The sequence below is a fragment of the Pollicipes pollicipes genome, unplaced genomic scaffold (assembly GCF_011947565.3).
Source record: "Pollicipes pollicipes isolate AB1234 unplaced genomic scaffold, Ppol_2.1 Scaffold_3447;HRSCAF=4054_pilon_pilon_pilon, whole genome shotgun sequence".
NCBI lineage: Eukaryota > Metazoa > Arthropoda > Thecostraca > Pollicipedomorpha > Pollicipedidae > Pollicipes > Pollicipes pollicipes.
This window is the reverse complement of record NW_023596297.1, coordinates 34,944,376-34,960,479: the sequence shown is the minus strand read 5'-3', so window position 1 is coordinate 34,960,479 and position 16,104 is coordinate 34,944,376. Positions and strand designations below refer to the sequence as shown.

The window sequence follows — 16,104 nt, the reverse complement described above, 5'->3', positions numbered from 1 at the left end:
TTCTCTTCACCCCTCTCATACCTCTCTCTCTTTATCTCCCTTGTTCTCACTCAGTTCGCCCGAAGCTTCCTCTCTAACTCACGTTCTATTATTCGTTCCTTCCAACCACTCTCTTCTTCCTTGGCTTAAAACTCATTCCTTTTTAAGTGTTATTTCTACTCTCTGTGGGGGCATTCCTAATAAAAAATAATGATGTCCTTAAAACTATCCTTGCATGCTCGTATCCCCCTTATCGGACCGAAAAAATGTCATCTACACATTCCTTTGATTCTCAAAGCAGCAGCCATCACAGAGCCGATCTTCAACAGAGCTGACGCCGGTCCAGACGGAACTCCCAGTCGCGCACCCATTTCTCGCAGATTGCTTTGGTGCGGCTCTCATATCCGCCAGCCGCATGACAGAATCTGCAGTGTTGACATTCCTGCACCCGGCCGATCCGGATTACTCCCCGTCCGTCGCGCACTGGCAGCAGTTCTCCTTCCCAGCCTCCTGAAGGTTTTCGGACAGTTCTTCTGTTAACCTCACTGCTACGTTTGTCCTTATGCCGTCCTTCGCCAGACAGCATTCATTCGTCCTCATTAACCATGACAGTCTCCCTTGCTCCTCCCAGCCCTCCGTCGAGTCCTCCCCTACCCGGTCCCATCCTCAGTTCCCCACCCAAAGTCCGTCCCACCCTTCATTCCCCTCACCCCCCCCCCCCCTCAACCCTTTCCCGCGTGTCATATCGGCCGCAGCCGTCGTCACGTGCGCCGCTGCCGTTCCCGTGACGCTCGTGGCGGCCGGTGACGCGCGCGGTACTCACGGGCGCGGCGTCGACATGGTGCGGGAGGGCAGCTCACTGGCGGCCGGCAGCAGCGCCGTGCCGCACAGCCAGACGAGGACGGCGCCGGTACGCGCCATGCGGCCGCTCAGCGCTGCGCGGCCATCGGAAGCCGCGCCGGCCGCCGCTCGCGCCGGCCGCCCGACACCGATTGGCGGAGACGGTCGATACGGCGCCGGCCGCCGGCCGAGAGCGGCGGCGCCGGCTGCGCAGAAATCCTGATCAATGCCGGCGTGAAATTCGGCCCGAGATGTTGTCTCGCCGCCGCCGCCGCCGCCGCCGTCTCTGCCGGAGTCGGCAGGTGCCCGCCCGCGCTGCTCGGCCGGACCCCGTGTCGGGCGGGTGGGGTCGCTGGGGCTAGGTCGGAAAGGTGCGGCGGGTGGGAAGCAGACTCAGACAACCGTTTGTTTGGGGATACAGCTGTGCTGGTGTGGCTGTAAGTCACTACCACGTATGCACCTTTCCGGCGGATTATTGCACCGGACGTCCCGGCATTCACTGAGCCCAGGCAACAGCCCGACGCTGAGGTGACTTCTGCACTGGCGGAAAAGCTCCAACGCAAGCGTGGTTTGACCATCCGCATCTCTTGCGGTGCCGGCTGGCCGCCGCTCACCAACGACCTACCATGACGAGGTCAAGGCAGAGCGACACAGGCAGCGACGGAGGAAGTAGCTATTCGGGTCATTCACTCCCTGTTTTGTCGGTTGCTGGGTCTATCTCACTTACAGACATGCATTCTCTCCTCCTCTCTCTTCCTTGCTCTCCTCCCCTTTCCTTTTGCTTTCTTGTCCTCTCCCCTCTCACAATTTTTATGTCTCCTTCCTACTTCCTTCTCACTTCATCTCTGTCTCTGTTTCTGTCTCTGTCTCTGTCTCTGTCTCTTTCTGTCTCTCTCTCTCCGTCTCTCGCTCTCTTTCTCGCTTTTTTCTCTCTCTCCCTCTCCATTTCCGCCTCTATCACTCCCTCTCCTCCCTCCCTCCTCCTCCCTCCCTCTCTCTCTCCCTCTCTTTCTCTCTCTCTCTCTCTCTCTCTCTGTCTCTCTCTCTCCCTCTATCCTCTCTTTCCTCAGGGGTGCACCTCGTTTCATGTCCGGCTCATACTTAAAGTCGGGGATTGGGTTGGAGGTCCCACTAACTGTAAGAAACAAGGGACCAAAGCGGGGATAAAACACTTTCTTTATTTTGAGGGTCAGTATAGCCATTTTCTCATGTTCATCCACAACTTATTCGGCGAAACTACACCCCAGATTCTCCCCATTTGTTGATTTTCCCCTCTTTCCTCTTCCTTTCCATCAATCTATTTGGCTCTGCCCTGTCTTTCGCTACTGTCTTTCGCTGTTCCCTCTCCCTGTCGCTCCCTTCGTTGGCTTATTATTTGCTCTTTTCTTTATTTTCTCTCTCATGTCTATTTAAGGCTCCTGTCCAGCAAATTTATTATGTCTGTCTGTTTGTCTACCCTTCTATTTTTTCCATGTTTTGTGTTTGCTATACTGCCCATCTATGCCGACTAATGGTTAGCCTCTCTGAATGCTTTAAAACAAAATTGATAAGACCATATATGCGTTTATGACACCTTGATTTCACGCACGAAAAAATAGGTCTGCAAGTCGCTATGGGGGGTTTGCAAAGAGCTATGGTACACACACGAATTATGCGAATGCACAGAAATTTAAAACGCTTTGGCGTATAGGCATGCCATCTGATGCTAATGTGATTAGTATTTCATGTGCTTTTTAGTGGCTATGATGTTTCTTTAGCGGGGGTCCGTTTGTGTTACTAGACTTGGTCAGATCACGCTTGTATCTGACTTATACTACGTCATTAAGAATGCTTTTTGTATCTCATTTGTAGCAATAGAGATAGGCGGGAAATGAAAAAGGCGGCTCTAACTTTGGCATTGGCATTATCTAGTCCCGTCCAATACGCTGGCGTTCAAGCTATGCTCGGAAATCCAGAATTACGCTTCATTGTCAGCAGCACTCCTTAGATTTCCGCATTACCACAGTAGGGCTGAGAGACGGTGCAAATCTCAAGCTTGCAGGTTTGCGTAAACAAAATAAGAGGCGAGTAGTTATCAAGCAATCGTACATGATATATTGCGATAACACCAAGTGTCTCAAGTACCAATCGAGGCTGCGCTCGTTATCACAAGCTTGCATACTTGCAAAAATGGAAAACCTGAATCCTACCTGGTGTGTGGAAGATGGCAGATGCTTTGATTTCCGGCTAACCCCGCCAGCAAAATATGACAATGATAATCATATCAGCCCCGAGCCTCTAATCCTCGTAACACTGCCCTTTTCTAAGCACTGCTCCAGACGCGGACGGCCAGGCCAAAAGGTCCTGATGTGTGCCGAGTGCAAGGTTAGAAATACGCTCAATATGAACGGTAGTGTGGTCATTCAGGATTCCACATAGTAACACCTGATGTATAGCACCATGCTGCAAGCTATCGAAACACAAACGCAAACGGCTAACCCGAAAGGATTTTATGAACAGATCAGACTATTAGGTTAGAAACTCGCAACAGGACGCTGGTGTTCGAGGCAACGGCCAGCGTACCATTTCTAAGCATACCTTACCTGAATAAACCACTCTAATCACGTCCGAAGAACCACACTCTTGACGAATCACGCCCAGAAACAGCTTAAATCATGTTCAGAAGCCCTCGCGGTGGCGGAAGCTGCACCGGCATACACGCAAATGCCCCCCGGATATTATTAACAACTGCCTAGGTTTGGCACCTCTTTTATTTCACCCCGGGTCCCCATTATGCCATTGCATTTCCCTACGTAATTGCATGTTCAGACGTATATTGGGATTAGCGGTCGTTTTCGAAGTTTTGAAAGACTGCCTGGCTTCCGCGTGACAGCAGCATAAAGGAACGGCGGAGCGGAAGCAACGCGTCTGATTGGTGGATTGCGAGTTCCACGCACTGAGCACATTGAAACGTTTCACTCATGAAACGTTGCGTCTAAAGGTGATGTTGAAGCAGTCAAAACCTGCGCTTGAACTCCTTCAAATGTCGTGTAACTACACACTGTTAACAAACTTGCAATGCTCGAAACTTGCAGGCACGACCTGCGCTTCAATTTGGGCACGGCTTGCCCAAAGCGAGCAATAGACCATACCGCTCCAAGCCTTGTCTGAAGAAGGTTCTCAACAACTCTTCGAAATTTTCGGGATTTTTTTAGATGAAAAGATAATCTATTAAAGACAGCAAAGCACTTGCCACTTATGAAGGAAACATTTAGAATTCCAGACACACCGTTGTCATTTGAATCAACGTCAATGTGCTTAAAACCATTGAGGTAGGCAGGTGATAGCGCCTAAAGATGTTGCGTCAGTGATCTGGATAAAGCGAAAACAGAATTGGAACAAGCCACATCAGTAGTATCCAATGGCGAACAAAGCTGAGGTACATCGTATCCAATATGCGCAAGCATAAATGACTAGCTGGTGTTTTTTGGCGTAGGTATCATAATGCATTAATACAATGTGCAAGTGCATATATATATATATATATATATATATATATATATATATATATATATATATATATACATAAAGTAGTAAAAGCTGGATGACAAGGAGAGCCGCAACTATCACTTATGTAATTCGTCACTGTTTCGGTACATTCGATACATGCAGCCAGTATCAGCTTCCCAATACAAATTTTGTCTCCGCAGCCATTTATGAATATTGTTGTGCGTCGTGTGGAGCATCTTACGTGGGCTCAATCCTCTGTAATTTGCACTGCAGAGTGCAACAATATTTGGGAAGGTCTGACCGTACATGTAGCATTATATCTTCCACAGACCGTTCGCCCATCCGAGACCATTCGTTTGCGCGTGACGCTCATTTTAAACTGAAAACTTTTCCACATTAGGGCGTTGCAGCAATTCTCTTGATTTTCGGGTTTTAGAGTTACTTTATATTCACAAAAAACTGAACAGCTTGGCGCCTGTATATCTTTGCAGCCTGTAGGGTAGCCTTTTCATACGGGCCAAGAAGATATTTCGTCGCGTGATTCCTGCATTTTGCAAGCTGTTCTGTTTATGCACAAATGGCCGTGTTGAATTGCGTTAACTCTGATCGTTGCAATGTCTGGCGATATTGATTAAATGTATATAATATATATATATATATATATATATATATATATATATATATCTTATGTGTGTGTGTGTGTGTGTGTGTGTGTATGTGTGTGTGTGTGTGTGTGTGTGTGTGTGTGTGTGTGTGTGTGTGTGTGTGTGTGTGTGTGTGTGGTGTGGTGTGTGTGTGTGTGTGTGTGTGTGTGTGTGTGTGTGTGTGTGTGTGTGTGTGTGTGTGTGTGTGTGTGTGTGTGTGTGTGTGTGTGTGTGTGTGTGTGTGTGTGTGTGTGTGTGTGTGTGTGTGTGTGTGTGTGTGTGTGTGTGTGTGTGTGTGTGTGTGTGTGTGTGTGTTGTGTGTGTGTGTGTGGTGTGGTGTGTGTGTGTGTGTGTGTGTGTGTGGTGTGTGTGTGTGTGTGTGTGTGTGTGTGTGTGTGTGTGTGTGTGTGTGTGGTGTGTGTGTGTGTGGTGTGTGTGTGTGTGGTGTGTGTGTGTGTGTGTGTGTGTGTGTGGTGTGTGTGTGTGTGTGTGTGTGTGTGTGTGTGTGTGTGTGTGTGGGTGTGTGTGTGTGTGTGTGTGTGTGTGTGTGGTGTGGGGTGTGTGTGTGTGTGTGTGTGTGTGTGTGTGTGTGTGTGTGTGTGTGGTGTGTGTGTGTGGTGTGTGTGGGTGTGTGTGTGTGTGTGTGTGTGTGTGTGTGTGTGTGTGTGTGGTGTGTGTGGTGTGGGTGTGTGTGTGTGTGTGTGTGTGTGTGTGTGTGTGTGTGTGTGTGTGTGTGTGGTGTGTGTGTGTGTGTGTGTGTGTGTGTGTAGCATTATAAACAGTTGGACCAGAATAATTGCAATAAGCAATTTTTAATATGGAGGTGCACGACAGAAACCAGTGTTTACTAGTGCGTTACACAACATACCTTGATTGGGGTTCACGATGGGTAAATTTTGCCTTGCCCCGCCACCAATATCCCAGCAAAACATGAGCTCTTGAAAAAGCTAAGTAGGCTGCTGAGAAGCGACAATGGAAAAACTAAAAGTTAATGCGTCAAAAAAAACATATACGCTGCCTCTGCCATGCTCGCGTCACTAACAATTGCAGGTCAGATACATTGGGTAACTTAACCACATCAGACATTTATGTGTGTATGCAAAAAAGCATAATCGGTTTGAAAGTTTGAAAGATATCAGTTGGAAAGCTTGAAAGTACTGCTGTCTTAATAATCCCTTTTTAAATTAATAAGCGCAGCCAAACTCTGGAAAAATCGGTTATATATACGTGTTATTCAACGCCACAGAGTCCATTTAAGGAAACCACCGCAAAACACTAATCGGTGATACAGACATTTTATTGCATACTACACAAAATGTGTAATATATTTCAGTACACATATCTGATGCACTGTACGAGTAGGCAAATTATTGACGCCATGGCACAACAGATTGCTTCCCTTGATCAAGACGACGCTTTAGTTCAGCATCACTCAGAAAAAAAACAGTGCGAGCCAGATCTTTTGTGAGATACGATGCTTACTGAGGCCAGGCGAGGAAGTGCGCCTGCCGAAGCCCGCAAGCTCCTTATTTCACTATGGTCGAGTTATGCCAATGCTACTAAATGAAATGGAAAACCAACCAATGACAACGCTAATGGACATATAATGGTGGCCGAGCTGACAACTTCAGATGAGCCGGGCTCCAGCGGAATCGCGCCCCCAGATCCACAATCGATTCCGTGTTGGACAGAATCAGATTCGGCCCCGTTAGGTGCCCAGCTGAATAGGATTCGGCATTGATTCTAAAAGGTTGCAACGGAATCAGAATAGGCGCGATTGAAATTTCAAAATGCGTGTGACATTAAATATATTTTGTTAAGTTTGCGGAGGACCTCTGGGATGATTGTAGACATTGCAATGAGAACACGTTTGCCTAATTGCATGCCAATGATTATATTTTAAGCATAAAAGCCAAAATGTACCACCATCTTTAGGTATCGGGTCATCTACGGGGCTTAGATGCCAAATGTCAACTCGCAGATGGCTTGATGGTGTAAGCTTGTTGAACATTTTGCTTGTTCTTAAGGACGATGTACTTAGCTGACATGGCGAACGTGAAATTGCGATATGCAACTTTGTGAATTACCGGCTGAGTTGGGGGGAGTTAGGCTAGAACGTTGATGTGTTAAAACGCCACACTCTTCCAAGTTCTTGGCACGTATGTTAGTTCCATTTTTCTTGCTTTGTCCTAGCCTATCCCGGTACAACTGCTGCTCGGCACTGGAGCCACTGCTCACGATGCTGTGTCCTGTACCTCGCGTCGGCTAGGTACGCGGCCGGCGGCAGGGGAGCGGTATATGAGTCCACAAATCAGAACGGTGGGGACAAAATCGGCGCAGCATGCCGGAATGATGAGGCCCGTTCAGGCAAACGTCCAGAGCACGGTGCTGAGGGCCGGAGATCCTACCAGGAGTGATGAACAAAGGTCCTCTCAATGATTTTTATTCCTCTTGTAAAGGACGCCGGTGATCATAAGGTTAACAGGGTGGGGAGAAACAGACGGTAGAAAACCTATCTGACAAAAGGGTATGCATTTCTGGGTGCGAGAAAAAGCCAGAATATCCGGACGGTATCTATTTTGAAGCTTGATTTCTGTTGAGTTTGCACTAAAGATATCAACAAAGGAAGCGCGTGCGCTTAGTGAGTCAAATCATATCATTTTGCGAAGACTCTTATAATTCAATAGCATTTTTTTTTTTAATGTACTTCCATGTTGCTGGTGGTGCAGGAGCGGAACGAATACGCTGCTTTCCGCAGAATCGACGTCTTCTGGCAGTCTAAACAAGCTCAGGCCATTTGCGGCCCATGTGACCTAAAGCTTAAGCCCTTGTAAATGGCTCATAACCAAGAACGACACCAATGTCCTGGCTAAAACTCGTCTAGAAGACTATGACATTTCGCGGTAATCACAACGACTCCGCACTATGTTTTGATTTTATAAGTAAAGTACAAACGTTTTAATTGGACGCATTTCTGGGATCAGACCCCACGCTAGGCAGTGGCCATTGCGTGAGCCCGTGACCCCGCCATCTGATCGCAAAACTTCAGGTCAACGGCAGCATTTTGTGGCGAAAGTTTAACGAGCAGTAATGCTCGGCACGGTCCGCCCTGCCCTCTGGCGTAGCCTGACCTTTAGCGCGGCGACTGCCACCAGCCACAGGCCAGCCCAGTCTGGGGCAAATAGCGAGTGCTTGAAGTGACTCGAACCCACCCCGCCACAGGTGGGTGAATCCGAAGACAGGCGCTCTAACCAACTGAACTACGTGAATGGACTCAGGATTATTTGACTTTGGTTGTTCGCGTAAGTTTGCAGGAGGATCTTACGATTTGAGAAGTGCCGGCAAGGTGAGATATCTGTGAGCGTGGAAATAGACTAGCGGCGTCTTGTGACCCTCTCGTCGCCTTCTGGTCACCAGTGACCCTCTGAACTCTGTGTCAGATTCCACACTGCTCACCTGGCCGATGCCACCACTGAACAATAGCATTCCCGAAGGGAGCGTTTTTGCCAGAAGATCCCACACCCGTTTCTAGTTATATGCATGGCAATACATGCCTATTTTTGTGCGCCTAACTCCTCGGGTGAAAAGCTTGAAGCACACAATACAGTTTAAACGGAGTGTTTCACATTTATACAGGAATTATAATTGAAATAGACATTTTGAAGACCATTCGGTGCTGTTCACTCTCGTTTCCGAGCTAAACGGCCGCGAAAATGGGGAAATAAATATCGACGAAAGTATTTCAAAGCCACCTGGCATTCATGACGTCATTATGCCGTCATGCAAATCCTGCCAGCCCATAAGTCACGCGGCGATCAAGACCAATAAAAATATAATTGTCGAGGGGTTCATATCTGGCGTTCATGAGCGCGATTGCCAGATATAGCAGCTGTCAATTAGCTCTCAACAAATTACGTGCAAGGTACGATGACATGATAAACCATGCTGCATTGAGCAGCATATTTACTTGCATATTTACATATTTACTGACAGAGGTCGCGCTGTCTAGAGCAGTCTTTTTCACTTAAAAGTGATATATGTATATATATATAGAGAGAGAGAGAGAGAGAGAGAGAGAGAGAGAGAGAGAGAGAGAGAGAGAGAGAGAGAGAGAGGGAGAGAGAGAGAGAGAGAGAGAGAAGAGAGAGAGAGAGAGAGAGAGAGAGAGAAGAGAAGAGAGAGAGGAGAGAGAGAGAAGAGAGAGAGAGAGAGAGAGAGAAGAGAGAGAGAGATAATATATATATATATATATATATATATATATATATATATATATATATATATATATATATAACATTCCAATATAAACAAAAGTAAAAAATGAGCTTGTTGCATCATATATGACGCTGTCTTCAACATCCTCAAGTGTGAAACATTCCCTCTAAGCACCGGCCCCACGCAGAACGCTTTTCAGAAATTTGAAAGCGTTCATCGTGATTGATGCACAAGTACACGTTTCTGGATGCAGGGTCCGATAAAACGGTAATTCTGCAAGCCATGAAATGAACTGATGATGATGATGATCGGTATCCATATTCGTTGACCCCTCTGTTTAAGCAGCCTAATCAATGGCTCTTGTCTTCGTGGGCACCGTGTGCAGCCGATGGCAGTTCTTTAGGCCCTAAGAGCTTCGCGCTTGAAGTCAGACGAGCCTAGATTTTAAACCAAGATGGTAGGCTGCGTAAGATCGCGAGTCCAGCCTGAGAGTTTTACGGACGTTTCATCAACTAGCTCGGCGCATTATGAATACGCTCTGACCTTGTGGGACTCCACAAACCAGCATAACATTCGGTGATTTGCTTTGCAGATTGGTCTCCCCTTTGAGACTCCAGGAATCTTTTTCAGAGCGCCGTGAACTTTTAACCTTTCAATACCAGACCCTTTCTTGATCTTTGTAACTTCTGGAGTTCCTTTTGGATTTTTTATTATTCTTATATTGCGATTTGGGTCATAAGAATTCGATGAACCTAAGAACGCCCAAAAAGAAAAGAAGACTGGCTTGAATATTACACTTTTGCGGAGAGTTTAAAATGATGCATGCACTCGGCCAATGTTAAGGTCTGCGAGAAGTCCTTTTAGGTCCCGGAAACCTTTCATATCCCGGGAGCCTTCTACGAAGTCACCCATCGCTTTGTTGAATCATAATCATACGTCTTTGGCACCTGGTGCAGGTGTGTACTCGAACAGAGCTCTGCTTTATCCGGAAAGGTTGCATCAGAGGGCTCCGGGGTGGTTTCGTCACGCCAAAAAACCAAGGTCTTGACCTCGTACGCATGTCGCTGCTGCTCGCCATTTGCAGTAGTCATAAAACCTTTGAATTCGAGTTTCATTGGCTTCAGACGTTTTACTGAACGTTCTGGCAATTTCAGGCCTTCCAAAGGTTTGCTTTACATGTGTATTGTAGCCACACGGGACGGATCCCACAGCGTGTGGGCAAAATGGCGAATTTTCTTCCCGAAAGGAAGTCATGTGGGCATAACTACGCTCTTACTTCTGGCAGTGTTATGTAACTGACCCATTTACATTTTTAAACGAACATTTGTTGTTTGCCAAAACTTGTATCAACCCGCTTGTTTCATTTTCTTCGGGAATGGCTGATGATGCCTCTGGCCACGGGATGGTGAACAATGATGAAATTCAAGTTTACAATTGGCAGCTCGGACCTACCAGCCGCCGCTCTCACCGCCGCATTTACCCGATGGTTACGATATTACGAATGGCCTGGCTTGTTGCTAGTTTCGGTGATGTCATTCCGGTGCATCGCACGAGGCTGCTTGCAGCTTGCTTAAGCACTGGCATTTGCGAGACATCATTTAGCACATTAACAAGGTAAATGTTTCTCTAATCGCTCAACATGCCTCCCCAGTCATGGAATTTTGCCTCCAAGATGGAAGCAATGCTGGCATACATGAACTTTAGGAACTGGTTAGTCCTTTAACCAAATGGGTGGTTAGACAAAACTGAGCATCAGGAGGAAGTACTGCACGCACATACCTTCCTGCAGTAGCCGAAGAGCCCATGAACATCAGATGTGTTGTACACGAGATAAAAACACGCGTTTTTTCATTTGTATTTCTATTTACACTTCTCACCGAAATGGAAATAGCCAGTGACACCTTAAATGAGAGGTCACAAATGACATCTGCTGCCAGCGATAATATATTTGACCCGCATTAATAGGCATGCAACTAAATGCTGGCATGAAAAAGTTGACCTTAAAAAATTGACATAAAAAGAGACAGACAGACACATAAAAAGAAGCGGGTCAAAACATGCGATCTCGTACGCCATGCATAACATTTTGCAATAACAGTGAAACGCCGGTAAAAATCTTACGGCTTTGCCGCAAGCACAACATTTACCACCGATTATGCGAGCAACGAATGAAGCCGTACATCGCCTGGCTTAGGTCCTCTGCTAGGTTGTTGCATTGCCACCAAGTCTGGGATGAACGCTGCATTATGTTGCACACAACACACATTTCACTGGCACCATGGGTAATGCATGTTTATGTACCTTATTTCAGTTTTCAAGATTTATCAAACAGTCGGTTAAATGGGTGGACACAACCATTATTTGGAAGGATGCTAATATGCTCATCCTGATTTCGGAAATGTTAGATGAGGACATCACCACTGCTGTGAAAGCCCCGCGGACCTTAACGGTTTTCCCTGACACCTCCAAGGGCTTGTAAAATGGGCAAAGAGGTGACAGAGGCAGGAGCCGGAAGGGTGGGGTCATATACTGATCCTGACTACAGCGTGGTCCAGAACTGCTCTGCTAAGGAGGGATACATGACATTACTTTTATCACTGGCTTCAGCTCCATAGTGAGCGCTGATATCGGCTTGTAAGTGATGTCTAAGGTTAATTTGTTATTGGACTGCAACTGCAGAAATCTTATTAGCGCTCAGGGGCCATGGCTTTACTAATATTTGAACCCGGCACCGGCGTGGTGTTCGAAGGTGCTAACCGCTCAGCAGTTACGCCGCTAATAGGGATGCGTCATTGCAGTTCAAATGTATTCGCAATGTGTGCGATCGTCATTGGTGAAGATGAAAATATTTATAAAAATGGTGAGATAGTGGAGGTCATAGGCATGAGAATTGGCGCTTCCATGGCTCCTGACATACACACGGCGGTAGGGCAACTTTTGTAACTATCCAGGCGGAAAGACGAAAAAGTGATACTGGGATTAAGATCGATCTCGTGTTTCCTTCTTCGCGTTTAAGAGTCTTGTGTTTAAGCGACACCCACGAATGATGCAATGCATGAATGCAAGCAGAAAAGCAATGCATTGCTTAAGACAGGAAGTTCTATCCACAGACGACAGTGGCTGAGGGCCGTTTTTCAGCGTTGCTGGCTAAGGTAGGCGAGCACAGGGCCCGACATGCTATCCTCTCCCAGCTGTGTGCTTCTAAAAGACTGTGAACAATCCACTTTATATTGGACGGCAACAGCTGATTTAATTTTTGCATTAGTTATAACATGTTTCTTGATTCCTCTAACTGAGCAGTGTAACGCCCATACTGCATGATTGCAACGAAACAAACACAACTTATACGTATGATTTCAAGAAGGGCATAAGCATTGATTGGCTTGGGTGCACGTTAAATTCGTGATGTGAACACCATAATGCAACGTCCACCACGCATTTGGTTGTAATGCGGCAAGCCCGTAAGAGATGCACAGCTAGGCGATGCACGACTCAAAACGTCACTTGAGTAAATGGTTTTACATTTTGTGCTTGCAGCATAATAATTAGTAGCAAATATTGTGGTTAGAACGAAGCTGCAAGACTTCTACTAGAGTTTGCACGGCTGTCGCAGAATTTGGGAAATAAGGTATAACATCGCATACCCTTGAGCCACTGGTTTTACAGGTCTGTGTATCTAAACTTTTGCATTTTACTTTCAGTGAGAAGTGTAAATAAATTCATATTTGCCTTTAAGGATTTTGCAAATTCGCAAGAGAGTCTGCAAATTCCCTAGTTAAGTTTCAAACTCACGGATGTCATACTCGCTGTAACACACACACACACACAAACACACACACACACACACACACACACACCACACACACACACACACACACACACACACACACACACACACACACACACACACACACACCACACACACACACACACACATACACAAGCAATTATTGAGAGGCATGACATATAGATGGATTCACTAGACCGCGCGTCAGGTCTGATTAAACCATGTCGCATAAAACGTGACTTGACATTTTAAGGCATTTAGGTCCGCACTGCCCAAATAAGAACCTAGAATATACACATAACATTGTATTACGTCAATTTTGAGCGAAGGTGAATGGTTCAAGTAACTGGCCACAGCAGCGAACAGCTGTCAGTGACGTCAACGCCCTTGCTTCTAGCGTGACAGAAAAAAAGGCACTCAGCTCCTGTTTTTAGCATAATGAGTTCGAAGTTCTTATGTTGAGTTAATGATCTTTTATATGCTAGGAGACACTACTTGAAGAACATTGCGCCTCTGGTTAACGATTATGTTACCGGTACTTAATAAGCCGAGCTGTGCTCAACCTCAAACGCATCACTCCTTTGGCTCATTTAGCATTCTAACGCCGTTTACCAGCATCTCCTGGCATATTGCAGGTCCGCAAACTTAACAAGAACTTTCAACTCATCGTGTCAATGGAGGAAAGTATCCCAGACGGAAATGCTGAGAAGATTGATGATAATGTAAATGCTCGGCACCTGGTCCTGGTGGTTGCAAAAAACAGGCAGGTTTGTGTACTTGATTCGCTAACAAGATAAGATTTGACATGAGCATTGCATTACGGCATAGCTAATACTGCTGTTTATATCTTAATTTGCCAGCATTTGCCGGAAATCTTAATGCATCAAATGGTGTTTCTATAACACCGTTGAGTAGGAGATTTCAAATCTAGAAAGCCACTGCTCGGACTACAATTGGGGAAAGTTGCAAGGCAAGCCGTTGACGAAAGGTATTTTACCAGCGATCTATGCTTGGCCCTTAGATCTAGAATCATTGGAAATGCTAGCCGGCTTCATAAGATGGTGATTTTGGGACGATGAACATTGTATGGCATATTTCAAAAGCACATGCATTTAAGCATACACAAGGAATTCAAAAAGGCCTCAGGGACATTGGATGAAGATGTAATGCAGTAACCTACAGGTAAGCATTTTTGAATAACACAATTTCGGATGCAGAAGGTAAATGGTGCGTGTCCGGGAAGAAAACATGTGGGTGCGCCGTGTAAATTCTTTCTGAAAATCCCAACGGCATATTGTTAGCGGAAGACCGGAGACCGTGGCGTCTTGACCACTGCTACCCACTGCCCAGGGTGTCTGGAGGGCTTGGCATCGATTGCTCTCCCGCGATGTCGGTGCAGCCGACCGGGCTGACAACGCCAAAACGCGACGTGGATGTGCCCTGAGTGGCGTTGTCGAATAAATGGTACATCAGCAAGTTGAAGAGCATCGGAGTGGTGCGGCTGTCCCGCGGAAGTCTGTTCTCTGAGTGGTGAATGCTGGAACGGTCAATCTGCAACTCATGCGAAACAGCTGCGTTCCAGACGGTTCAAGGCGGCTTCCATCAGGACGGCTGGTAAAAATGCTGCAGGTCGCCTGCCATGAAGCGCACGAAGCAGCCCCATGTTTGGGTGAGCTGTGGTAGTAGCAGCTGTGGACTACAGAAGGAAAGTCTGCCAGGAGCGGCGCTTGACAGCTCCTATGAGCCTATTGGTGCGTACAAGTTCCTAGCTACCAACAGAAAGGTGAGGCATGTCACGATTGCATCAGCAGCTGCGAAAAGCTCGTTTATGACGTGCGATGGCTTGCTTGACGTAGTCCGTCCACGCAGCTTCGAAAAGCTCGTTTATGACGTGCGATGGCTTGCTTGACGTAGTCCGTCCACCACGGCACTGGACTGCGCCGTGGCTGTCATCAGGAGAGTGGAATTGGCACGGTAGACGCGTGAGAAGAATGGCTGTGATCCAATTTACTCTCTGCTGCAGGTGGCGAAGCGCACATCGACGGCGCGGTATGTTCCTTCGAGTACGACACTGTCAGCTTTGCGCAACTTCCAACGGGGGAATATACGAGGAGCGGCGTCATCGGTGGACGTGAATGTGGTATGTATTGTTGCGGGTAAATGGCCACTGTCTCGAGCCAAATCACCAGGCGTCTGTTGAACTAGGCTAAGTCACACGTTCAGCCGAACACAAAAAGGACACCGATCGCAGGAGAGAACAATGATAAGCCAGTGGCATGCTCCCTGCAGTGAAGTCGCCCTCGTCCTCGGCGATTGAACTTCTGACAGTCGCTGCTCCAGGCAGGGGTAGTCGCCGACTGGTCACAGATGAGGAGAAATCGACTTCGAAATTGTGCGACAAAATGGGGATGGCGGCGTGCAAGCTTTGTGTCCTCGAGTGAAGTGCTTCGAACATACATCAAGGGCACGGACGCGCAAGTGCGTCTAACCGGCAACGGCCTGCAGATGCATCCACGAAGAAAAATGTGAATGGACGAAACCGTTGGAAATATGCGGACCTGCCACACTACGGCGGCACTGCGCTCCGTCTCATCTCAACGACGCGGCACTTAACTCGTTAGTTTGAAAGCCTAAAAGCCAGTCGGGAGAAAACGTGTTTCTTGCCCTGGATGATGGTCAATGTTGTAATGGCGTTGTTTCAGTCCATCCACTACTTAAAACTCGGCGGTTCCGTTGGAAAAAAGCCATTGAGAATGGTTTTAAGGGAAGCCGATCCCAACACCCCGACTTTCTGGGGATTGACCACATACAAGTCGGTGCCACCGGGTAGGGCTCATCACCACCGGCCTTGTGACATAGACCGCGCCCTGCCCATAGGCGGTCTCTACAGCCGTGCGATACCGACGGTCCTCTCGTCGACCTCTGGCAGTCAGCACCAGACTTCAGAGTCGTGACTGTATTGCCGGCTGTCGGATGGGCTGATTCGTGGCCATCCACCGTCCGAGTGCTGCAGGGCCGGTGGCACTGGGGTCAGGAGGTCACGAGTCACCGGGCGACAGAGCGCCCTGCCAGGGCGGTGCCGGAGGCTGTCGTGGCTGGGCTGTTCGTCTGGGGCTCAGAAGAGACGGCGTCGGTCCGCGACAGAAGCGT

At 47.4% G+C, this 16,104-nt stretch overlaps 1 protein-coding gene across 1 annotated transcript in view; it reads right to left on the bottom strand.

Moving 5' to 3' along the window:
• LOC119092491 (gamma-aminobutyric acid receptor subunit beta) overlaps positions 1-835 on the bottom strand; it is a 53,734-nt gene extending 52,899 nt beyond the window's left edge. The window contains exon 1 of the mRNA XM_037215452.1: positions 803-835. Coding sequence (XP_037071347.1) covers positions 803-819 — 17 coding nt within the window. The 5' untranslated portion in view covers positions 820-835. The remainder of the gene's footprint in view (positions 1-802) is intronic.
• Positions 836-16,104: the final 15,269 nt, after the last annotated feature.